At 33.6% G+C, this 25,468-nt stretch overlaps 4 protein-coding genes and 1 long non-coding RNA gene across 5 annotated transcripts; 4 read left to right on the plus strand and 1 right to left on the minus strand.

The window, feature by feature from the left end:
• The first annotated feature begins 1,791 nt into the window (after positions 1 to 1,791).
• LOC149405381 (Nucleotide-sugar transporter family protein) lies at positions 1,792 to 5,631 on the plus strand. Its single transcript, XM_089601500.1, has 8 exons — positions 1,792 to 1,983; positions 2,619 to 2,702; positions 2,863 to 3,077; positions 3,211 to 3,289; positions 3,465 to 3,634; positions 3,753 to 3,939; positions 4,479 to 4,556; positions 4,918 to 5,631. The coding sequence occupies exons 1-8, from the start codon at positions 1,933 to 1,935 to the stop codon at positions 5,059 to 5,061; spliced, it is 1,008 nt and encodes a 335-aa protein (XP_089457626.1). The 5' UTR covers positions 1,792 to 1,932; the 3' UTR covers positions 5,062 to 5,631.
• A 533-nt stretch (positions 5,632 to 6,164) lies between these two features.
• Positions 6,165 to 6,936, plus strand: LOC149405382 (uncharacterized). The gene has a single exon (XM_089606971.1). It carries the CDS (start codon positions 6,212 to 6,214, stop codon positions 6,482 to 6,484), a length of 273 nt encoding a protein of 90 aa, XP_089463097.1. The 5' UTR covers positions 6,165 to 6,211; the 3' UTR covers positions 6,485 to 6,936.
• Positions 6,937 to 13,786: 6,850 nt separating this feature from the next.
• Positions 13,787 to 14,986, plus strand: LOC149405383 (arabinogalactan protein 22-like). The gene is made up of 2 exons (XM_089607119.1): positions 13,787 to 14,122; positions 14,753 to 14,986. The coding sequence occupies exons 1-2, from the start codon at positions 14,008 to 14,010 to the stop codon at positions 14,845 to 14,847; spliced, it is 210 nt and encodes a 69-aa protein (XP_089463245.1). The 5' UTR covers positions 13,787 to 14,007; the 3' UTR covers positions 14,848 to 14,986.
• A 270-nt stretch (positions 14,987 to 15,256) lies between these two features.
• On the minus strand, positions 15,257 to 16,449 carry LOC149405384 (uncharacterized). The gene is made up of 2 exons (XR_016295521.1): positions 16,164 to 16,449; positions 15,257 to 15,509 (listed from the first exon to the last, which is right to left on the minus strand). It is a non-coding gene; the product is annotated as an uncharacterized LOC149405384 (long non-coding RNA).
• Positions 16,450 to 18,050: 1,601 nt separating this feature from the next.
• On the plus strand, positions 18,051 to 19,425 carry LOC149405385 (mavicyanin-like). Its single transcript, XM_089607825.1, has 2 exons — positions 18,051 to 18,228; positions 19,043 to 19,425. The coding sequence occupies exons 1-2, from the start codon at positions 18,051 to 18,053 to the stop codon at positions 19,423 to 19,425; spliced, it is 561 nt and encodes a 186-aa protein (XP_089463951.1).
• The last annotated feature ends 6,043 nt before the right edge of the window (positions 19,426 to 25,468 follow it).

Below are 25,468 nucleotides of genomic sequence, written 5' to 3' on the forward strand. Positions count from 1 at the left end.
TTGATTCCAAGGATTGAAACATTGCTATGCTTGAAATGGTTATGTCAGAGTCAATAATTACTCTTGAATCCATAAAAAAAAGTTTGAAGTTGAAAAATCTTCTAACCATCTTACTGGATCTCACACGTTACATCTACCTTTTTTTTTTTAATCATGATAGTTGAATTGAAATAAAACAAGTTTCACACATTTGACATTACTTGGTATATCATATTTTCGAACTTAATTCTTCGAATATCTCATTTACTATTTTTATTTATTTTTATAAAAATCTATTTTCACAAATTTTCCTTATTGTTTATAAAAAATAAAGAAAAAAACCAATATTATATTAAAAGCTTATTGCTTTTTTACCTTCACTTCAAGAGATTTATCAACCCATGATGATTTTTTTTTATTAAATAGGAGACAAATATGTTTAAATAATAATAAAAAAAATACACATGTTCAGATCAAGGTTTGAAATTCCGGGGAAACCGGACGGAAACCAGTCCGGAAACCTTTTTTTTCAAAGTCCTGGTACCGGTATGTACAAAACCGTTCACTTTCCGTTTTTTTCTTGGATTCCGGGGAAACTGTCCACTTTCCGACAGTCTTTAGGCAATTTTTACGCATACCGACGGAAACTTACCGGTAAGTGGTCAAATACCGGTCAAATATCGACAATTCTTAAAATCTGATGATATTTAGTGTTCTTCACGAAATTTATCGTTAGTTTTTTATGATTTAGTTCAAATTATTTCTTTTATGTTGAATTTGAACTATGGTATTTAGTGGATTGTGTTGAACTTTATCATTTTGGTTTGTACTATTGAACTTTATCATTTTGGTTTGTACAATTGAACTTTGTGTTTGTAATTTGGTAATGTATTGAAATATTGTACACTATTTTTAATTTTATGAATTTTATCCTACGTACTATGTATATTTTTTGTATATTTTTTTATGGATTCCTCTCGGTAAATACGGTATTTGACGGTATTCCTCAACGGCAACGGTAAGTTCAACGGTACCGGTTTCCTTTTTTTTCCTGCTTTCCCCGGTATTCCTTTACGGTACCAACGGTTACCAGTAAATTCTGAACCCCGGAACGGTAACGGTAACAGTATTTAAATCCTTGGTTCAGATACACTTGAGAGTAAATTCATGCATCTAAGAACTCTTTAGATGCTTAGTGGAGGGAGATAAAAAGAGATGTTTTAAAGGAAAAAAAAAATGGTTTAAAAGGGATAGAGAAAAAGACAAAAGAAACGAAAGAGAGATGAGAGACAAAGTAGCACGTAAGTAGTTGTTGTATTTTTTATTTTTATTACACTTTATTTTGTATTGGTTTTTACATCAATAGCTTTTGGCATTATCCTTGCATAAATCACGCGGCTAAAACATATGTTTTTTAATATAATATATTTGAAAGAAAAAGTGGCAGGGTTGTAAATATCATTAGACTGAAAGGACAATTTTGTAATTTTTCTTTGACCGTGAACAGTGAACGTACACTGATTGAACAGTAAAAGTGGGTTCCTCTTTATATATATATGTAATAATTTGTAAATCAAGAATCTTATATATCATAAACTTAATATTTCCGTTCGATTTTCCATCGGCATGTCGTTTTTCCATTGAAAACGATATTTCATTTGTAATTTTTCACATTTTTTCCGTTTAATTTTCCGTCGGCGCGTTGATTTTTCGTAAATTATGAGACTCGAAACGGTATCGAAAACGACATTTTGAACCTTGATTATCATTTTTTTTTAAGTAATATTTGATTATTTACCTCCAAATGCTATAGGCCAACTGAACTATTGACAGTGAGTATTTCTTCTTCCACTGAAAAATAAGAAAGAACTAAACATTTCTTCAGAGAAATACTCTGCAAGCAAAACCCTTAATTCAGTTCAGAAGTAGAGAATCAACTAATCGAAGAAGACGATGCAATGGTACTTCGTCGCCGGTCTTCTCACCGTTCTCACGAGCTCTCAGGTCCGTCCAAACCCTAGCCCTCTTCCCATCTTTCTTCGGATTTCCATAGATCTCTGAATCAGAATCCTTGAATTCGCGTATGGCTTTCATGATCAATATCATTGCCTTATTTTTTTCAGTCGATGTGGAATTTGATAAATGGAAGCTCAATTTTAGGATTTGTGAATGCGAACTTTTTAAATTGATTGATAGAAATGTAGCTGAATCGCGAGATAGGTACATTTTCTGATACGATGTGCATATTTTAATTTGGAACTTAAATCACGAAGTGTTATCATTACAATGAACCGCCTGATCCTCAGATTTCGTTGCAAAATCCTAAAGATCATAGCGAACTTCATATAGAAGTCCTGTAAGGAAGTAGTAATAATAAACATAAAATGTGTATCTCTTCATTTCTTTTTTATTAATTTTCTCTTTGCTGTTAAATGTGTCAAATTGTTTGGTCAAGGTACATTTTCGAGAATTTCTATGTATAGTTGTAGACTGAAGATGATGGCATTTTTTTCATCCCTTTCGATTTTACGCTTTATATTAGTGTATGAGACTGTATACATTGGAATTGATCTATTGGATGTTATAAAGCTGTGAAATCCTGTTTAGTGGCTGATGCTCGGTAATCTTAAACGATTCAGGGGATATTGACTACGCTTTCCCAAACCAACGGAAAGTATTTGTACGACTATGCAACTATTCCTTTCCTGGCAGAAGTGTTTAAGGTACTTTTGATTTTCCCCACAGAGATTAGGTTAGAGCTCTAACATTTCATATCACGGCTGAAAAACAAGTTTCGACTTTCGTTTTTATGCTTTGTTTTACTTTTGTCCCTTTAAACGATACTTTTTTGAAGCCATTGATTTCTTTTGGCTTAAATTGCAGCTATTGGTTTCCAGTTTACTTCTTTGGAGAGAATGCAGAGCGTCACCTTCGACGCGGATCACAACGGATTGGAAAACCATTCGCTTATATCCTATCCCATCAATCATATATCTAGTTCACAACAACGTTCAGTTTGCTACTCTGGTTTATGTTGATACATCCACATATCAGATCATGGGCAATATGAAGATCATCACAACAGGCATCTTGTTCAGGTACCCACTTAAGTAGACCATTTTCAGTCTGCATGTATATATATATATATATATATATATATATATATATATATTTATATATATGAAGTTAACATTCATATTGATTTGTTGGTCTATGTATATCATTGTTAAGGCTGTTCCTGAAGAGGAAGCTGTCCAATCTGCAATGGATAGCGATTGTACTCTTAGCGGTCGGGACAACCACAAGCCAGGTGATTTTTTAAAATAAATGTCCTCTGTTCAGTTTCCACGGAAACTAATTTATAACCATTTATATTTTCCTTTACTTTTTTTTTTCGTTCAGCTTTTTCATTATGTAACGAAGAATTTAAAAACTTTTTCATAAAGAAAATTCATTTAACAATAGATTGGTGCGTAACTTCGCAGATAAAAGGCTGTGGAGAAGCTTCGTGCAATTCTTTATTCTCGGCACCCATTCAAGGGTATATGTTCGGCGTCCTATCTGCTTGCCTTTCAGCATTAGCTGGTGTTTACACAGAGTTTCTGATGAAGAAGAACAACGATAGTTTGTATTGGCAGAATGTACAATTGTACACGTACGTATCTTTCCTTCATGATATATAGTATCTCCTTTACTCGTGTTGTATCTCTATGTTGGTTTTCTTACTCCTTTCATTTTATTTTTTCAATTATTTATGATAACTGTATTTGCAGATTTGGTGCGATTTTCAACATGGCAAGACTTGTCTTGGATGATTTCAGGGGTGGATTTGAGAACGGACCGTGGTGGCAGCGCCTTTTTAATGGATACACTACTACCACGTGGATGGTGGTCTTAAATCTTGGATCGACCGGCTTGTTGGTTTCTTGGTTAATGAAATATGCAGATAACATTGTTAAGGTAAACACACTACTACAACCCAAGTTTGTATAGCCTTCCGATTTCTATGATCACTCACCAGATTCCTTGGTTTTTCGGGTAATAGCTGTTTCCCTTGTATTGTCACCCTCTTAGAGCTCTCAAGCTGTTGGGTTATCTCAAGTTAACTCTGTAAAAAAGAAAAGAAAAAAGAACTTCGTGATTCGTACTTCCTTTTTATGGGAGGTTTATTGAAGCTACTAGAACGAGATACCTATCCGCTGAAAATAAAGAACAAAAACTGTTTTTTTTTTTTTTTAATCTAACAGTTTGGGGAATAGAAACTGAACTTGCTTTTATCTCTCCACGAAATCAACTTTCCTTTTTTTAACCTATTTTTTATGGAACTAAAAAAAAGAGTTTTTTTAATAGGATTATAAAATTTTTAAAAGAACGAATCATATTTTTTCTTCATATATACCTAAAATAAACTACCAAAATAAATGAAATTCCATTGTTTAGATTGAAAGAGTTACGAGTAGAGTGAAAATTTACATATGAATGCCTCTCCTACATTTCAGGTCTATTCAACATCAATGGCAATGTTGCTGACAATGGTCTTATCTATCTACCTTTTCACCTTCAAGCCCACCATACAGGTATAAAAAAGGTTCTATTAGGAAAATAGTCAACTTAAACGTTTGATATTGCTAAATAGCTAACGTTTGTTAAATCTGAGGTAAATAGCCATACTTATGTATTTACAGACGTAAATCTTAGATTAATAACCACCTCCACATATTAAGCCACGTCATTATTTACATCTATTTTACCAAACGTTGGCTATTTAGCAATGTCACACGTTTAAGTTGGTTATTTTCATGATTTTCTGTATATATAAAAAAATAAAAACCCTCGATCCACACTCGACAAGTTGGTTGACATTCGAGTCTCATAATTAGTAAATGTTAGAAAGAATCACCGGAAGCCTCACTAATGATCTCTGAAATTTTGTTGCAGCTTTTCTTGGGCATTATTATCTGCATGATGTCACTACACATGTATTTTGCTCCCCCAAACAAGCTTTTGGATATACCGTCAGCTGTTAAATCCGATCCCGAGAGTCTCAAGGAAGTTTCTGTTGACCGAAGAATGGTTTCTTGACGCAAAGAAACAGGTATATTCTGTATATGAAACGAAAGAGTGGGACCCAAATTCAGTCCCCTGGAAAATAATATACATACACTTGCTAGCTTGTTCATATGCTGGGAAATGAATCCAAAATCGGGAATCGGGAGCGCTGTCTTTGATTTTCAAAACAATTGCTTCGGAATAGGCCGAAAAAGAAAGAGACTTGGTCTAACAAGCGATCGCCATGGAACAAGTTAAGCATTATTTCTGGTCTTCATTATGTTAGCTGCGTTTTTATTACGAGTTAGCTGTTTCGTGCTTTAGAGAATGGGAAACAAAGAACAAAAAACATTACTGATCAAATTCGTTAAGAGATGTAGTAAATTGATTGCTAGATCGATCTCGGTGTATTGTCCACGTAGTTAAGTGTTTATTCTAATCTTTTATTAATCTCTGTAATCCATATTATTTCTGACATTTTTTTTCCTTATCTAATTGTTAGATTCTCGAATTACCAAGTTGTCATTTTCAGACATCAAGTATGCTTGGCCTCAAGGATGTTTCTCTATAGTTGAACACTTATTGTAAGCCAAAATAATAATAATAAGCCTAATAATAATAATAATTATTATTATTATAATAATAATAATAAATCAAATAAAGCCACTTACTAAACTCTACACAACTTTGTTTAGGTATTTCGTCTCACTTTGACGTATCTGGCACTCTTAAAACAGTCCAGTCAAATAGATGAGATTTCTCAATAAAAAAAAACTAATGAAATTTTCTCATTTGTTTTTTACTAAATTCAACATGCAGTCACTACTCGCATGGCTCATTTCAAAATCCTACTTATATAACTAAAATGCTTGTCTAGCTCTGACCCGATTATTTAGTCTATTATAGAAAGATCTAGAAGATGGGCACGCCACAAATGTGTCTGTAAAAGAAAAAGAAGAAAAATACAAGCATAAATGAAACGATTTGGTTGCATTTAGTAAGGATAACGTTTTTCAAACCCTCACTCTCAAGAAATAAATGTCTCAATTATTTGTCTTCTCTCTACACCAAGTACTCGAATATTCTCTCTCTGCCTATATATACTTAATAATAATAATAATAAAAAAAGACATTCTTGCAAAACACTTGTTCTTAGAGTAACACAACACTAACACAAGAAGGGATGAGTGGAAAAAATGGACGCCCAAGCTTTTGCTATGCAAATCCAACCCGAGTTTTGAAACCGAATGGGAATCGTGTGGACGAGGATGACAAGGTTTGCGAGTTCATAATGCCACTTCACTATCCGAATTTCAAGAAGAGCGATTACGACGCGATGCCCGAGTGGAAACTCGACCGCCTTTTGCGAGAATACGGATTGCCCGTCTTCGGAGATGTCGGTGAGAAGAGGAGGTTTGCCATGGGAGCTTTTCTTTGGCCCTCCCAAAACGAGTGACTACATTAAATATCATGAAAAAAAAAAAAAAAAAAAAAAAAAAAAAAAAAAAACCCTACTACTATTTATGCATGCTTCATTGCTTTGTTCTATGTCTCTCTCTAGGGTACTATTATGATCAACTTCTATATGGCTGTTTTTTCTTCTTGTCAATTATGAACTTAAATAAAACAAAAGTAGATATTGACTATATGATGTGTGTGGAATTGTGGGAATTCAGCTTTTGGTATTTAGTCTCACTAATTATGTTTGGAGCCTAGAAATTTTGAGGGGGGGAAATGCAAATCCTTTGTAAAAAAGAATAAAAAAAAAAATTAATGGATTGATGAAAGTTCGGGAAAAATGGGTTTAATTTCTTGGATACATCATTCATGAGAGTGTAAAAATGAAAATCCAAGCAAACTCGCACATGTTGAGGAGAAAATACCAAGGATACCATTTTTTTCCCCTTTGAAATTAAATGACTTCTAAATACAATACAATAGTAATTTTGAGTTTTCCTCGATTTTCAGTCAAATTTTGATTTTCTTTACAGTCTTCAATTATTATTATTTTTAATCGTAAATCCAGATATAAACATAGCCATATCACGTTCCTTGAAAATATGTGAAAAAATATTCATTTGGAAATGAATAGAAAAACAAGTTACTCCACTCTGCAGATAAAAATATCCACACAAAAACACGCAGTCCATATTAAAGGCAGTGATAAATTAATTGAAGGAGTTTATACAAACCAAACAATCAAAACTTGTCCTTATATGTCACTAAAGCCACATGCGCATTCAATTTGAAGGGCGGTTATAGTTGATCGATTTATTATGATCTATTAAAGTAAAACCCACTAGAAGACAAATTAGTAAATACCTTGGTAATGTACCAAGACCAACACAGCCTTATTTCTAATTATTTATAATATGGTGAAGTCATTTATCAGCCTTTTTATTATGGGCTCTCTACATACATACCCAAAAGAAAACTAAGTTTTTTCACATATTTTATCGATTTTAAGTAACTAGTCATAAAATTTTATTAATAAAGTCACAACGACGTTAATAATTATAAATAAACCATCAAACTCCAAATATATAAATAAAATATTAAAAATGTACAAATAATACCATAACATCAAAATAATGTTATTTAGAATGATCTCTTGATATCTACAAAAGAGTTTTTATTTTTTCGACAATCAATTGAAATATTACAGTACAAAAGATAATCCCTTAGAAAAAATCATGAAATTTTCTAAGATCGTATCTCTTTAATCACATCTCATATTTTTATGATTCTTTCAACCCTAGGGTACTTATAGACAATTTTTTTACCAATAGTTAATTTCACGATTTAAAGGGTAATCCTTTTGAGAAAATGATGAAAATTAAATAGATTATAAGCTCATTTTTTTGTGATTCTTTCTATCCTATGATCCTTATAGAATAAACTCTTGATATCCACGAAATATTTCAATTTTCCGACCGTTGGTTGCAATTTTCCGCTTCAAAGTCTAACCTCTTTGAGCAATTGATGAAATTTTCTAAGATCGTATCTCTTTAATCCCGGCTCATTTTTTTTTATTCTTTCAACCCTAGGATACTTGTAGAATTAAGAGTCCAATGACTATCTAGCCATATGAAACGTTAGAAATTTTGAAATAGTCAACGTTTCGTAAATTTTTGTAAATAGTCAAGTAAATCTATTTACGCTATCAAAATTATAAAAAAAATGCAATTTTCCGCTTCAAAGGCTAACCTCTTTGAGCAATTGATGAAATTTTCTAAGATCGTATCTCTTTAATCCCGGCTCATTTTTTTTTTTATTCTTTCAACCCTAGGATACTTGTAGAATTAAGAGTCTAGTGACTATCTAGCCATATGAAACGTTAGAAATTTTGAAATAGCCAACGTTTCGTAAATTTTTGTAAATAGTCAAGTAAATCTAGAGTATAAAAACACTAGAGTATTGTCAAATCACTTAAATTGCATGTCCAACTCCTATTGCACATAAACATACAAGGGAAAATTCATTGGCCACTATGTATTTCTAATTTATTTAAACAAACATGTATATGTACTGCTTTGACGTAGTAAAATGCTATGATCAAAATTGTCATAATATTACTTTGGAAAAAAAAATATATATGCGTTGTACTGAAAGAACAAAATATTATTTATAGATATATTTTACAAAAAATTAGGTAACTGATCAAAAAAACATTTGAGATTGCTATACAGCCAACGTTTCGTAAATCTTAATTAAATAGTCATAAAGATGACGTAGCAATCCTGATTTGACTTTTCATTAAAATAAAATGGTGGAATATTTACGTCAATTTACATGTGTAAATACATGGACGTAGCTATTTATTTAAGATTTACAAAACGTTGACTATATAGCAATGCGAAACTATAAATTTAGCTATACACTTAATGGACCTTTTATTTTATTATCATTATCATCATAATAGTTAGAACTCTGCCTTGTTTACTTTTCCTATATAAATCGCATGTACTCTTATAAGTAAAAAGTATGTGTTACATTTTTTTTTTTTATGATTCTTCTACCCCTAACACTTATATAATGATCTTCTTGCAAAAAAGTTTAAATGTTTCGACAATCAATTGAAATTTTATAGTTCAAAAGCTAACTCCTTACAAATGATGAAATTTCCTAAGATCGTATCTCTTTAATTAGGGTTCATATTTTTCTGATTCTCTCGACCCTAGAATATTTAGTTAAGGAACTCTTGATACCCAAACAAAAATTTAAAATTTCTTAAAGTCGGTTGAAATTTATTAGTTCATAGGCCAACCTTTTTGAAAAAAATTATGTTGAAAGTTCGTTGAAATTTTATGATTCAAAGCCTAACTTCTTTGAGAAAATGATGAAAATTCATAAGAGCATATCTCTTTAATCACAGCTCATATTTTTTATTCTTTTAATCCTATGATACTAATAAAATTTTACGGTTCAAAGGCTAAGCCTTCTGAGAAAATGATAAAATTTCAAAACTCGCTAATCGTAGCTCAGTTTTTTTGTGATTCTTTTTACCTATGATACTTCAACACCCAAAATCAGTATTCCTCTAAAAAATCATCTAACGAGCCCCGATGTCAATATCTGTTTTTTTAATCCGGCTAAATTAAGTTTTGTGTTAACAATTTCATTTCTTAGTCGGTCTTTAAATTCTGCCCACTAGAATTAATTTTACTATTATTATTTCAATAATTTAACTGTCTTCAATTAAAAGGTTTACAAATTTCTTTTTATTTCCGTAATTATTTATTCAATAATTCCAACATGTTCAATATCTATTAAGTGTTTCGATATATATTATATAATATACTTGGAAGTGGGCTATCTTTGATCTCACGATTGCTGAGCTTACAAAAAGATCCAAGAAGTTCAAATTTGATTGGATTGGCAAACTGACACTACAAAGATATTATATGGGGTTCATCTGAACAAGGATAGGATTCAGAATGACTTATCTCTGAAGTGTTGCCTATTGTCTTTGCAAACTTCACATACATGATTGGGTGCTTCAATTCCAGCAAAAAAAAAAAAAAGATGGGTACAGTCTACTTACTCTAGATTCTAGATGCAATGTATTGCCATTATTGCAATGAGACATAAATAAGCCTGACATGAAATATTATGTAATAGAATTTTACTTTGACCAATATTTTGGCATGGATTACTTGAAAACTTGATGATACATTTTTTATACGATATTAAATATTCTCCGGGCAATTTTGTTATGTTGAACTAGCTCAGTATTTTTATTCACATCGAGTTTGAATGTGTCGACCATGGGGATATGATAGCTTATAAGGTGAAGATAATATTTTCTCTAATTTTAAATATATCATCTTTTTAAATACATTCACAATTAAACTGTAGCTTCTCTCTTATGTTTTTTTTTTATTTTGTTTAGTGATTTCCGATTCTTGCCTTATGAACCTAATATGTTTCTCTTTTCATTTGATCGTCGACTTCTCTACTCACATTTTTATTGAGGATACGCAATGACTTGCTATTAGTTTGTCAACTCGACTTATTTACTCTTGTAAGTTGTAACCAGTATTTTTCTTCTCCACGTTCTAATATAATATCAAAGCTCATCAATCATATTCCTATCTTATTTTAACCGAAAATGATCATATTCATATATGATTTCATCTGCAAAGAACATCCTTATATTTAGGCGTAATGATTTTCATCAGCGACAGCTGATGTGAAATATATGGTGGGCCCCACAAAATATAAGACATTGATAGATATCAACGATCAACGTTTGAAATACAAGTGGTCTCACTTATATTTCAGTCGACGCTGATGCCGCTAATCGTTGGACCGAGAAGGACGCACCTCTGGTGTACCAGTTATCGTGCCAACGGTAAACGCTGGGTAGCCAAGTGCGGAACGGATAACTGCTGAAAGCATCTAAGTAGTAAGCCCACCCCAAGATGAGTGCTCTCATATTCCGACTTCCACAGAGCCTCTGGTAGCACAGCCAAGACAGCGATGGGTTTTCTGCCATTGCGGGGGTGGAGGATATCTATCAGTGTCCTATATTTAGAGACAACCAACACAAATTATTATCACCAGAGCATGATAAACACACACTTTTTAAAAAAATAAAAATGTAAAGTTAAATTTGACCACCTAATTTTAACACCACGTTTGATTGACTTTTCGGGGAAATCGATCGGAAACCGCCTTACTGGAGAGTACCGGTACCGGTTCGACATTTACCGTTTCCGTTTCAATTTACCGATGCTTTCCGGCGGTTTCCGATGCTTTCCGGTGGTTTCCGTTACTTTTCGGAGCTTTCGGAGGTTTTCGTTCGTCACAAGCTTTTTTGTCAACTTTCCTTGGTTTTCGATAGGTAAGTTTCGGGGGTTTCTCAAATTTTGGGATTTTTTTTCATTTTTTTTTATCATTTTTTACTTTAATACATGATTTCAAGGTTTGAGCAATGAATATGAGTTTATTGGTTGTTTTGTATGGTTTTCTATGTATTTTTAGGTTAATCTGAGTTAAAATGTTGATTTTTAATCCGATTCTGAGTTTTTTTGATGTTGTAGATGATGATTATGATGTTCTTGAGTGGGTGTACTTAGATTAATATGATGTTTATGATGTTTAATGATGATTAATGATGTTCTTGAGTTTAATATGATGATTTGTAATGATAAATTGATATCATATATTCGTCGTATGAATTATGAAGTTTGAACTATGAAAAGTATGTTTATTTTTGCAAAATATTTGTCTGAATACCCCTCGGTTTCCTATATTTTTTGTCAGTTTTCTCTACGGTAAGCGATTTTCTGCCGGTATCGATTTTTTTTTTTTTTTTTTTTTCTGAATACCCCTCAGTTTCCCATCCGGTAAGCGGTTTATCCCCAAAATTGAAGTTCCGGTACGATAACGATAACGGTAGGGCGAACCTTGGTCTAAATTAACAAGTTGAAGTTCTTTTACTGATTAAAATATTCTATCTTTACTCTCAAGTCAAATCGCATGGGAATTTTGACATTCTTATGATTAGATTGTAGCATTTAGTGTGGAAATTATTTGTGATGGTGATTTTTTTAACTAATCTCAAAAAATAGTGTTTAAAGCATTTACCGCAAAAATAATGTTCTTCAAGTTGTGCCAGTCATTTACATAATTTTTTTACAAAAAAATTGTTTACCACTTTCAGTTCTATTTAATTTTGTCTACCGTTCATTTATAAAGAAAACAATATAAAGTAACTTTTTTTATAATTAGAATAAATACTATTATATATTTTTTTTAAATGATACATACTTAAAACAGTCATTACTTAAAATATTGCACTTAAAATACAATATATTTTAACTTTCCCGCATTTAATTGGTATAATTTATTTGTTCCAAATTTACAAAGACAAAAAAAATCTTTGTTGGAATTTGCTGGCATGTCCCATAGTCACATTCTTGAAAGAAAAAAAGAAAAAGAAAGCATAATTTTATTCTCTTTTCTTATTTGATATAAGGAATATGGACAACTAATTCCATCTTGCATCTCTATTCCTAGTCCCACGTCGTTAAAAAAACGCTTTTGATTAATAGAAAATCTCTAAATAATATACCCACAGATAATATATATATATATATATATATATATATATATATATATATATATATATATATATATAAAACAATGGTGTTTACCAGCGAGTCTCCTTGTTTGTGTTTGTGGTGATAGTTTGTTAAGGCTAAGACTAAAGTTATTTTCTTCGCAACTTTTCTCCTTTAGAGTAAGACCAATAGGCAGGCCAACTAGTCAACTTGAATTTTTAGTAATTTGTTTTCCATCACAAATAAAAAAAGATCGGAGAAGAACATGACTATGGTCTTATTTGTGTACATTTTGGTACCACTTTCTTACTTGTTCATTTTCCATCGACTTGTCCGTTCAAACTTGCATTATGATTATATATGTCGCAAGAAATTTGGATTACAATAAACAAGTTCGACAACTTCAATCTCATTTGAAGCATAACTCCACTCTACTTAATTAGTCGCATTAACTAAAACTTTATAAAATACCACTTTTTTACTTATCAGCTATTTAGTTAAATATACGTTGTCAATTTTTTTATTGACATTGTCATTACATTTTTTGACATATATATTCAATTTATCACTTTCAACATATTTAGTCAAAGGGTCAAAAAAAAAAAAAAAAAACATTGAGACTTGGTACTTGCACAATTTGTAAATTTTGACTATTTTACACATTTGAGACATATCTAAACTGCTTTACAAATCCATTATTTTTCTTTTCTGAATTATTGTTAACTTGACAGCACATATAAAACTGCATAATTTTTCTTTATATGGCCACCATTAAACTGATACATTGTGCACAATAAGTTAATAGCTTAATTAATTAGCTACGTGGGATATGGTATTAAAATAACAAAAAGTAGCCAACCACAAAGAGGACGAAACCAAAATCACAATGAAAAGGGAAAGAGAAGCTAAATGTAGAAATGCCACGTGGGCGAATCGGGACCGTAGGCATATGGCGCCAAAGAAGGAAGGTAATTCCAGCAAAAAATAAATTAATAATAATTTAAAATAACTAAATAAGCACAGAGTGTCCCGGAGATCACATGGTCGCACCTCCAACCGGAACATGCGCGTGGGCCCCACCCAAACCACCACTTTTTTAATTCTCTCTCTCTCTCCTCTTTACCGGTTTCTCCGGTTTTACCTCTCTATCCCATATATTTCTATTAATGCATATATAGCCATTTCCTTGAATTTCTTTCTCATACAAGCTTTCACATCATTCCTCTTCTTCCTTTTTCTTTTTACTCTGCTTTTTGTTTTGGTCGCGTCGTTCTCTTCTTTGACTCTTTCAAAGCTCTCTCTGCGGAACGTCGCAGAGAGAGATTTTTAACTTGTTTATCAGTTTTAGGTTTCTTCTTGTAATAGCTAAGCTTGTTTCTGGAAGAAAAAAAAAAGAAGGAAGAAGAGAATAATGGCGGTTTCAAAGGTGGGATTAATGGCTGTTTTTGCCATTTCCGTTCTCTGCATTGCTTTCCCCGCCGTTCAGGCTCAGGCTCCGGCTCCGGCTCCCGGAATCTCCAACGACGGTTAGTCTCTCAGCTCTACACACAAATATATATATACATATATATATATATATATATGTGTGTGTGTGTGTGTGTGTGTGTGTGTGTATATGTATGTTCATTGTGATTTGGTAATGTAGATCTGAATTATGCTACTAAATCCAGGTAACGGATTCAACCCAAATGGTAATTTTAACCAATTTAGGCGCGATTAGGGTATTTGTTAGATCCGGAATTCAACGTGAATAAGAGTATTTTGAGGTAAAAAGATGAGATAAAAAATAAAAAAGTGGGTAGGTTTTTCAAATGGACATTTTTACGAGTCTTTTGTCTAACTTTTAATTTTATGTTGCACCAACTCTTTACTGAAGAAAAAAAAAGGCCGCTAAAAAAACACATGTTATATTCATGTCCAATTCCCATTTGAGTCTTGGAATTGTTACATGTTTGATGTCTCGTATGTACATTTTATGTTACAATGGTTTATTCGACCACTCATAGTATATTAAATACAAATACCTAGGAGGTGTTGATCTACTGGCTATGTTCTTGGATATTTCTAATAGGGTACAGAGATTTTTTTTAATATATAATTAATTATATTGTTTTTATTGATTTTGATTTGGATATCAATTACAATAATTTTTTTAGGAACATCCATTGACCAAGGAATCGCATACTTGCTGATGTTGGTGGCTCTGGCGTTGACGTACCTCATCCACTCAGCAGATATCTCATGCTCTTAAATTTGACACAATTGATTTTTATTTTTATTTTTGTCAAAATTGTTGGAACTTGGGTTGATTTGGAATGAGATGGGTGTGGTCTTGTTGATGATTTCAATGGATTTATTATATAAAAAAAAATAGTGTTCTTCTTGACTGACATTTTGTTCCTGTTAGGTACTCTGTAGATGATTAGAATTTAGCTTTGTGTAAAACTACTCTGTTTGGAGGCAATCTAATTCACTCTTTTCAATTGATTTTAGTCTGGTCTTGAGCCTGAAAATATCACTTTGTATAAAAGAGAACCCAGAGCCAGAATCCTAAAGGTACAATTAACAACCAAAAATATATAATGGTTAGATATTATTGTTCTAAAACTAATCACATACAGCTTAGAATATAAATTCAGTTTTCTATGCTGGAAACAAAATTTAAAAATTAATTATTTTCAGGCTTAAATGAATGTATAATCATTTGTAATCCTCCCATTCCTTCAAAATGAAATTGCCCAATAATCATGTCAAAGCAAATATTGTTTCTCCAATCTCTACCAGTAATTAAAGCTATGAAACTAGTGAGAAAAAACTTTCCTTGTTCGATGAATAAAGTGTTTGTTAAGCTTTCTTGTCACCGGACTTTGTTTCTTGCTCTTCCTGGTTCGCTATCGAGAACTTCTTCACTTTCTGCATAAACTCAAAATAATTCAAACTAGAGATCAGCTTTTAACCATCAGTATATAAGCTGTTCTTTCTCTTTGATTTGTAACTCAGAATGAAACAAGCCTAAATGAGCTGAGGCCAAAATGCAAAACTATCAATAGATTTAGAAGGCTTTGCAGTTCCAAAGAACTAATAAAAAATCGAATACTAATCACTGAAGCTAAAGTTATGCCTTTCGCTTTTCAACAAGCTGAACAGGAAATTTTACCACAAGCTAAGACACGAACACAAAACATATTGCTACAATCAGATTATCTCATTAACAAATGAGAAAAACAATTAGGTTTTTATTTCTCACATCTGTATATTCAGTCGTTCATTTATCATTCATATCAATCGGCATAGAACTTTTTCCATTGATCCTTTTCTTTTTCATTTCCAATTTAAATCAACAGTTTAGCTATATCTTCAATAAAATCGATCCTAAGAATCTAAGAAAATTAAAAATTAACATTTTCTTTCTTCTCAACACGCAATCAAATCAAACAATCACCCAATTTCATAATAAAAAAAAACCACACGGAGCATCAAGATCTCAGTTAGTACTATCGATACACAAACACACACGAACAGTTGTTTATAAACCCTAGCTTGAGAGTTTGAAAATTTATGTGTGACCTTGTTGACGACGCAGAGTCGCAGCGAATTCAAGAGAGCGACACATTTTGATTCGTCCATGGACGACTCTGTGACGCAGTTGAGAAGATCGATCGCTTCCTGACCGCAAACCGGCTCGGCTCGAGAACGTTCCATTGATCTTCGAAGATCCGGCGAGTTTTTTTAGGATTCCCTGTTTGTTTTCGCGAGAAAATCAGAGACTGAAAGAAGAAGGAAAAACAAACACAAGAGAGGAATAGAAGTGTCGAGAATCGCGCCAAAGAATACATACGGACCAAGTGTAAGCCAAGCCAAACGACTTGTCGTATGCCAAGACAATAAATTGTTTTGTCTTTTCTTTAAATAATCGGTAGATACATATTATACACATTTATGCTATGAAATTTATCAACTCGGAATATATAAATTGTCAGCATTGGCCCAATAGCCGGGGTCTTATTTAAACAACAATTGTAATCGCACAACTTTACCTATTAGCATCTTGTTTTAAAATTTTAATATTTTAATCTTTTTAATTTTTATTTTTATTTAAATTTTTATTTAAATTATGTGAAATTATTGAAAATTATAATTTTCAATAGGTTATCGGAAATACCACTCTTGTTAAACTCGAAATCCAATTTTAAGTTTATCGAAAGTATCATTTTTGTTAAGTCTCGAAAGGCACAATAACGATAACGGTACTTTTGTTTACTACCGTTGCCCAAAATTATTAGAATCATTGGATAAAAAGTTGATACAACTAATTTTTTTTAACTATTGTTACTTATCACGATTATGTAAGAGGGAACGCAGGGCCGACCTTGGGTTAAGACAGACTAAGCCCAAGCCTAAGGCTCCATATTTGGATGGGCCCCAAAAAAATTTGTGTATTTAATGTTATTGTTATCAAAAAAAATTATGTATTTAATTTTCACTAATTTTATTTTATATATAATTTTTTATTGTTATCAAAATGTCTCATATATCATTTTTGTGTATTTATTTTTTTATTGTTATTCACCTAGGCTCCGGATGAATTCGGCCTGAGGGAACGATCTCCATATATCATATATTGCTAGATCTCATTCAGTTAAACGAGGATTGTGACATCCAAAATCTTGTGGATGATTTTCATCGTGTCGTTCGTTTGTCGAGAATCGTTAGTTTTAAAGTCAACATTTTCTTTGTGATCACTATTTGGTCATTATATGGTCAAATGTCTAGATTTTGTGTTATTTGTGATCATACACAAAACTGTACGTAAACGTTCAAGAAGTATATACACCAAATGTGAGAAAACGTGACGTATCTATATCTTTATGAAAAGTTAAAAAATAAATTAAAAAAAAAAAAAGAACAACATTGGCTAGCCAATAAATAAATGACTGGCTATACAAATGGCACCTTCGTAAAAGTTAAAATTCTGAGCTCAAAAAAGTTTTTTGTTTATCTTATCATATACAAATCGAAAACTCATAGTTCTTTAGTTATCGTATTACTATTTTTGTTGAGCAAGTGTATATTTAGTTAATTTCTATCCGGATAGTTTTCCATTGAACGCTTAAAACACTCCTCTCCTTTGGATTTAAAAATAATTATTATTTATAATAAACCTTTTCAATTTCCTTAACCATACCATCCCAATTATAAACTTTTTCCAGATTTTTTTTCATCACCTCAAAATACCAACAAACAAAACCAAACTCCATCCAGGAAGGGGAAACAAAATCCAAAATTTAACTGAACAAAAATCAATTATTTAATTTGATTTTCCTTTTCCTCTGCCTTGGGGAATTAAATTAATAAATAATAAAACAACGCCAAAACCCCCCATTGAAATCCTTCAACCACAAAAGATCAAAGTCAATATAGTGAGAGAAATCAAAATCAATTATATTAGCAAAAATGAAAGTTTTAATACCAATCCTGAAATTGGCAGCAATATTGGGTTGTGTCTTAATTGGTGAAGTAAATGCATTCACACACATTGTTGGAGGAAGCCATGGCTGGCGTGTCCCCAAAGTCCAATCCTATTATGAAGATTGGGCTAAGCCCAGAACTTTTGGTGTTGGTGACAAACTTGGTGAGTTTTTTTTTTTTTTTTTTTTTTTTTTGTTATTTCTTCTCTTTTCTCCCTTATTTTATACATCAATATACATATTACATCATGTATGTCACTTAACATTCATAAACCTTTGTACGTTAATTCAAGGATTATAGGGTTTTCATACCTATTATATTGGTGGGTATAGTCTTCATCATATATATTAATTAGAGGTAATCAATGTTTGTTATGATACACAACTTGTAAGTGCATATCAAAAGATAGATGTGGCTGATCAGTCTATGGTTCTATTTTATGAAAAATACAAAGATTGATAAATTATTTATGGAACATTTATAGAATTTGAATGTCAATTTGAAATCTCCTAGTCGGAATTTATGCAATTTATTCGGCGTTCATCGACATACCGATAAGATTTCGTTATGTTAAAATAAAATTATCAGAATTTTGCTGGAAGTTTGTCTTTTTGACCACTGAAATTTAATCAATATTTTACAAAAATTGTAGATACACAAAAGAAAACTTTAATTAGTAATAAATAGATTTAAAACATTTTAAATGGTCCGCGGGTGACAAAAACCCCAAAATCGGCGAAGCTTTCGATATTTCATTCCTTGTTTTTTTTTACCACTGAAATTTAATCAATATTTTACAAAAATTGTAGATACACCAAAGAAAACCTTTAATTAGTAATAAATAAATTTAAAACATTTTAAATGGTCTGCGGGTGACAAAAACCCTAAAATCGACGAAGTTTTTGATATTTCAATCCTTGTTATAAACGACTTGTAACTTTTATTTATTGATTTATAGAATTGCTTTCTTTTTTCAGTTTTCCCAACAAGACCAATGGGCAACAATGTGGTAATGGTGAGCAAGGAAGATTTCGGACCATGCACACAAAACAAAGTCGAAGGCGTGTACTACGAAGGCCCATTAATCCTAACCCTAAATCGCACCGGCGATTACTACTTCTTCAATGGTATCGGAAAGCACTGCGAGGCCGGCCAAAAGCTCCACATCATCGTCGACAACAAAGAAGGCACTTCCGGCGATCTCTCGCCTTTTAAGCTCTTTTCGGACAATGAAACATCCTCTGTTGGACCCCCAGCCACTCAGATCCCCGAGCCCACCAAGAAATCATCGGCGAACTCTATCAGTGAGATTTCACTCATTGGTTTATTGTTCGCGTTTTCACTATTTATGTTGTTCTAAAATTAATTTTGCGAACTCTAGCTCAATGCATGTAACGCATTTTATTTTTAATTTTGCGAGTTGATTGTAATGTATTGAAATGTCATATTTTATAAAAAATGTATAGGGTTTGTAATAAGTTGCTGAGTTACTATTGCACAATCATAAGAAACAAAAATATGGCAGTCCTTTTTTTTCCATATTGTAATTAAATTAGCTGTCTTGTCAATTGGTAATAGTAAGACCATCGCCATATTGAGGTTCTGAATTCTATTATAAATATAGTCTTACTCAAAACACAAATAATGCTACTCCCACAAACTATCATGTATTCTTCAAAATCTCAATTTTGGTTCTATATTTAAAAGCAAAAAATATGATTCAAACGTTTCGCTAAGTCTCAAAATGTAATATGTTTTAACATTTTATTTACAGTTACACAAATACCCATTCTAATGAGTAGATATCAATTAACCATTAACCGGAAGATAAATATATCAATATATACACACACATTTTGTTTAACGGTCTTGATCTTGAAGTAATGAACACATGTGTCGGCAAAGTCTATTGGTAAACGACCGTACAAAGTAGACCTGCTTAATTTCTTAATGATGATACATATGGTCCAAAGCCATAAAGTTATTCATTCATTGAATGAAATTTGAAAAACTAATCGATAATAAAGTGCGCTTTGAAATATATACACTTTAAAGCAAGGTTCGCAATCCCGCGGGTTCCGTACGGGTTCCGGTCGGGATCCCCTGAACCGGAGGGGACCGGGACGGAACGCACATAAACCGGTCCCGTGAACCAAACCCGGTCGAATCCCGGGTAAACCGGGCGGATCCCCCCAGACCGGGTCTCGTTTTGGTTATAAATAATTTGCCCCTAATTCGTGAAACCCTTATCTCCCGAGGAACAAATTTGCGCGTCCCGTCCCGACCGGATCCCGTCGACTCTCTTCCTGTTTTGCTCAAATCCCGGCCAAATCCCGTGAAACCCTTCGAGTCCGTCCTTCGTCCCGCCGGATCCCGTCCTGGAGAGGCCGATTTTGTCCAAATCCCGGGGAACCGAGAGGTACCACCCGAGTTCTTCAACTTTTGGGAATTTTTTTCAATTTTTAGTTATGAATTGTTGATTATTGTGATTATTGTCATGATGAAGTTGAAATTAGTGATTATTGGCATGATGAAGTTGAAATAATAGTGTTGATTACAATTAATTTGATGATTATTATAGAATTTTAATTAATTCCGAGATTAAAATGTTGAATCGAATTGATTATTGTTATGATTAAGTTGAATTACTTGAAGTGTTGATTAAAATGAATTTGATAATTATTGTAATGGTTATATTGAATTGAAATTAATTTGATGATTGTTATGGTGATTTGTGAATATGTGAAATTGAAATGATTATGATTATGAAGTATGGCGTCCGACCCGGCATACAAGTATTGCGAGCCCGTCGAAGGACGACCGAATGCAAGCAAATGCAAATTTTGCGGGTACATCATTAGCGGTGGTGGAATCACTCGTGTGAAAAATCACTTGGCGAACATAGAGAAGACAAAAAGTGTGAAGATGTGCGACCAGGTTCCTCATGAAGTACAAGAGGAAATGCAGAAGTTACTCTACGTACGCTCTCAAAAGAAGAAGGAACGTGAAAGTTTGTGTGAGGCGATGCGAGCAGACCTTCACAAAAGTCTAGGGGACTCTGATGAAGAAATAGACGAAGGTCCCGGTGGATCTTCGAGGTCCTCTGATCCAAGAAGATCGCACTCCGGGATCAAGAGGTTGGCCAAAGCTGTCGACCGATTCTTCATTCACGAGTGACGTATACATATGTCCTACGATTATCACTTATAATTAGTGTGTTTTATCGTACGTGTTGTAATAATTTTATACTCTACTTATGGTATTTTATGTTTAAGAACTCAGTTTATGTTTGGTATGAACCTTTGTTTGAAGTATGAAGTATGAACTATGAAAACTATTTTTATTATTGTAAAATATTTGTCTGAATCCCCCTCGGGTTCCTACATTTTTTGTCGGGTTCCTACCGGTAAACGGGTTCCTACCGGTATCGGTTTCCTTTTTTTTTCCTGAATCCCCATCGGTTTCCTCTCCGGTAAGCGGTATCCCCTTAAAATTGGGGCCCCGGTACGGTAACGGTAACGGTAAGGCGATCCTTGCTTTAAAGTTACAAACGCGTTTGTAAGCTTAGGCTTGTGAAAAATTACTGGACCTATATCATATTGTGAGAACATTTCTGAGAATATCTAACTTCTCATTTTTATTCTAAGAATATCTCATATGATTATGAGAATACATCGTTTTCATTATGTTTTCTTGTTATTTACAGTTTTATTTTACTAGTTTTTTTCCCACTAATTACAGTTTTATTTAATTATTTATTAGTTGTTTATAGCTCTATTTAAAATCATTGCGAAATCATTTAAAAACAAGAAAAAGTAAAAAATAAAAATAAATAAATAAAAAAAGGAAGAAGAAGTGAGTTATTGATAAAATATTTACAAATTTGATATATTTAAGGAATTGCCATCTTCAAAAAAAATCTTTGTGGAAGTTCCCCAGTTTGTTGGGGTAAAAAGTCTTGATTTCAGTGACTAATTATGTGAAAGTTTTGAATTATTTGGGGTAATAAAGTCTTGAGATACCGTAGAATCCGTACTGTACTTTTTGTGAAAAATACAGAATAGGACATTAAAACGATAACCAACTTGTATTTCTAATTCCATCTGTATATTTTGGTCAAAAGCCCAACCAATTTAATAACTAACAAGGGATGGCCAACAATACTTTTTGCAACAGATTAGGATATGCATTAGTCAAAGTAAAGTTTATTATATGCATCTAATTGTTATTATAACATTGAATTTAAGGTTTAATTTTTCAGAGTTTAAAGAAATATATTTCTTTATATGCATATATTGTTCCAATGACCGTATATTGTTTTTGTGAATGACAATATTTATTCATTTAATCTACTTATATGCATATATACATTTAATCCGAAGCCCTCCACATTTTCATATTTGAACTCGCCGTTGTTCGTCGCTCTATTCGGTAAGGAAAATCTTCCATTGCTGAAGGCTTTTCCGATGTATATATTAGTAAAAAAAAAAAAATACAATCTTCAATTAGGCCCATCCCATTAGACTAACTTTCTCTCTCCTTCGGCAGAGTTTCTCTCTCAAAAAACAGAGTACAGGAAACCCTAGCCTCACCAGCAGCCGCCGCCTCCTGGGCTCCGGCCTGGGAGGTGAGCATCGGCCTCCCCGGTAGCATCTCCTCACTGACGTGCGCGGCTCTAGGTGGCGGCTCTTCCCTCGTCCTTGCATCGGCTCAGCTCTTCGTTTCTCTGGCGCGCCGGCGGCTCCGGGTGCTCGACCGTGGTGAACGTGCTCAAGTCTCGGATCTGGCGGCTTCGGTGGGTCTATGGTTCGCAGGTGGTCTCGGTGGCCTCGGTGGGTCTGTGGTTCGCAGGTGGCCTCGGTGGGTCTGGTCTCGGATCCCTCGCTGGGTCTGTGGTTCGCAGGTGGCTTCGGTGGCTTCGGTGGATCAGGTCTCGGTGGCTTCGGTGGGTCAGGTGGCTCCGGTGGGCCTGGTCTCGGATCTGAGAACGGTTTGGCGGCTTCGGCGGCTTCCTCTGTTTCTCTCTCCGACTGGAGTGATACGGCGAGACTCCGAGCTAAAGATGGGAGGGACGTGGCTGAAGAGTTTTTCGGGTGCAGAAGTGGTCGGATCTGCCGTTTTGTTTGTGTTGTGTTTTTTGTTTTGTGTTTTTACTTAGTTATGCTTTATGTTTTTATGCGCGATGTGTTTGTCTTGGTTTATCTTGGACACGGATTAGCCGTTGTCCACTATCCCGTTGTGGATTTCCTGTTAGGTTTTGTTCTATACAGGTTGAAGATGCATCTTCTTCGTGGTCATCAAACCGAGGTTGAGTGGATCTTTCCATCTACCAATTTAGGTTTTGTTGAAAGAGCCCAATGTGTGCTCAATTTCTGTGCTCGTCGTTCTTCCACTCGTCGGAAGCATGCACAAAACGTGCGATTACCGGAACTTAGTGTTAGTTTCACTTCGACTTAGGTTTGAGGTGTTCCATGTACTAAGATGTTTTTCTCCTGTATTGATGGGTTTTTACCCAATTTTAATGGATATTCCGTGACTTTCAAAAAAAAAATTAGGCCCATCCCATTAATTATTTGTTTTTCTTTCGTGATACAACAAAGTACAATCACTCGGTACAAATAAATTCTTTGATTTTCCTTTATCTCTTGTCTCGAGTCAAAGAGATTAGGTAATATTATAATACAATCTGACAAGCATTATACTTGCATTGAAAACAGATCAATAAAAAAGTAAATTTTGACAAAGTTCATAAGATACTTGTTTTTTTTTTTATATATGTAAATTAATGTTATAATCTGTAACAAATATTTATATTTTATCGTGAATATTTTATCGAAAAAAATCACAAAAAATGACAACGACAAACCGAAGAGACAAATGACATCAAACTCGGGGTGGTTCGACGATCACGACACCAACCTCATGTCCGAATTTCCCCGACTCCCTTCAAGTTCCACCAGAGTCTAATCCTCCGATTTATATATTAGTAAAAAAAATACGCAAACACGCTGTTATCCCATTAAAACTTTAGCCCCAGCCCAAATCACTTGGTCAATAGATATTTAGCGTGTAGGGTTAGATTTTTAGGGTTTTAAGGGCTATTTGTTGCCGATTGAGGGTTTGAAATTGTATTTTATTGATTTGTATCAATCACATTTTTGTAACTTGTATTTATCAATCACATTTATTGATTTTTATTGTTAGCATTGCTCTTATTAGTATTAGTATAATTTATACTTGTGTCATGCATTTTTGTAGTCACCAAATCAGGTATGGGAAGTATGGTCTCCCTTACTCGGAGCGGTTTGACTGCTGGTTGATGCGATCGTGAATCCAACCAGAGATGTAGCCAAAATACAAGCTGACTTTGAACTTAGGTCGTAAAGATTGTGTTGAAAGGTTTGTTATTTTATTTATTAATTTTTTTCTCTATTTATTTTTATTGAAACATGCTTTATTTTAATATTAATAATTTTTTTTAATCTCATGTTTGACACTAAAACACTAGATGATGGTACATTAAATGTGGGATTGTGGGGGTCGAGGTGCCCGTTAAGAGGCTGCTTATGTACATGGAGGAAACCGGTATCACCATCATTAATTCAGAGGTATGTCCCCCTCCCACCATCCCTTTTTCCGCTATCAGAACTTCCGCTCGCGCTGACCCCCTCCCATCACTCTCCCACTGAAAACACTCGGATAAAAAAATAAAGTTTGACCAAGTTTGAAATTCTGATTAGCCTTACAGACAAGATGTTGCACACAATGTGTTGACAATGTGTCCGACAACTTGCTTGCACACAGATAATGGATAAACAACAAACAGTGCGATAAAGAAGATACACACGATATGGTTACCCAGTTAGGTGCAATACACCTACGTCTGGGGGCACTCTGCCAGTGGAAAGGATTTCACTATCTTGTAGTCAATAGTACACGCAAGGTTTAAATAGATTACAATCACCAAATCAATAAAACCTATAGACTATTACCACCAGTGAATACCTAAACCAGGGACTCCCCCTGGATTTGAGATCCGCTCTTCGAGCAACCGCCTATGCTCGGATGACTTTCAGTCTTCAAACGATCATGAGCCTTCAATCACGAGAACACAAAACCCAACTCTCACAGACACTCAATATTTCTGGAATAGTGTTTGAGAGAATACACCGCTCTTAACAAAACACAAAGCCTCCCAATCCGCCGGTCTTGCACGTCTAGGAGCTCTAAGTATTTTGTCAAAAACGTCAAGGCTGCTAAGGGGGAAGCGCATGGCTTTTATAGCAGTTGTACAGGCCTGGAAGTGTATCTAGGGTTTCCTTACCCAGCCTCACGCGAATATCTCACAATAAAGTCACCAGCGAGACAATCTGTCAATACTGAAAACTTGCCCGAAATAATGT

The sequence above is a fragment of the Urtica dioica genome, chromosome 2, assembly GCF_054948205.1.
Source record: "Urtica dioica subsp. dioica isolate 48M chromosome 2, U.dioica_male_clone48M_v1_H2, whole genome shotgun sequence".
In the NCBI taxonomy this organism is placed as follows: Eukaryota; Viridiplantae; Streptophyta; class Magnoliopsida; order Rosales; family Urticaceae; genus Urtica; species Urtica dioica.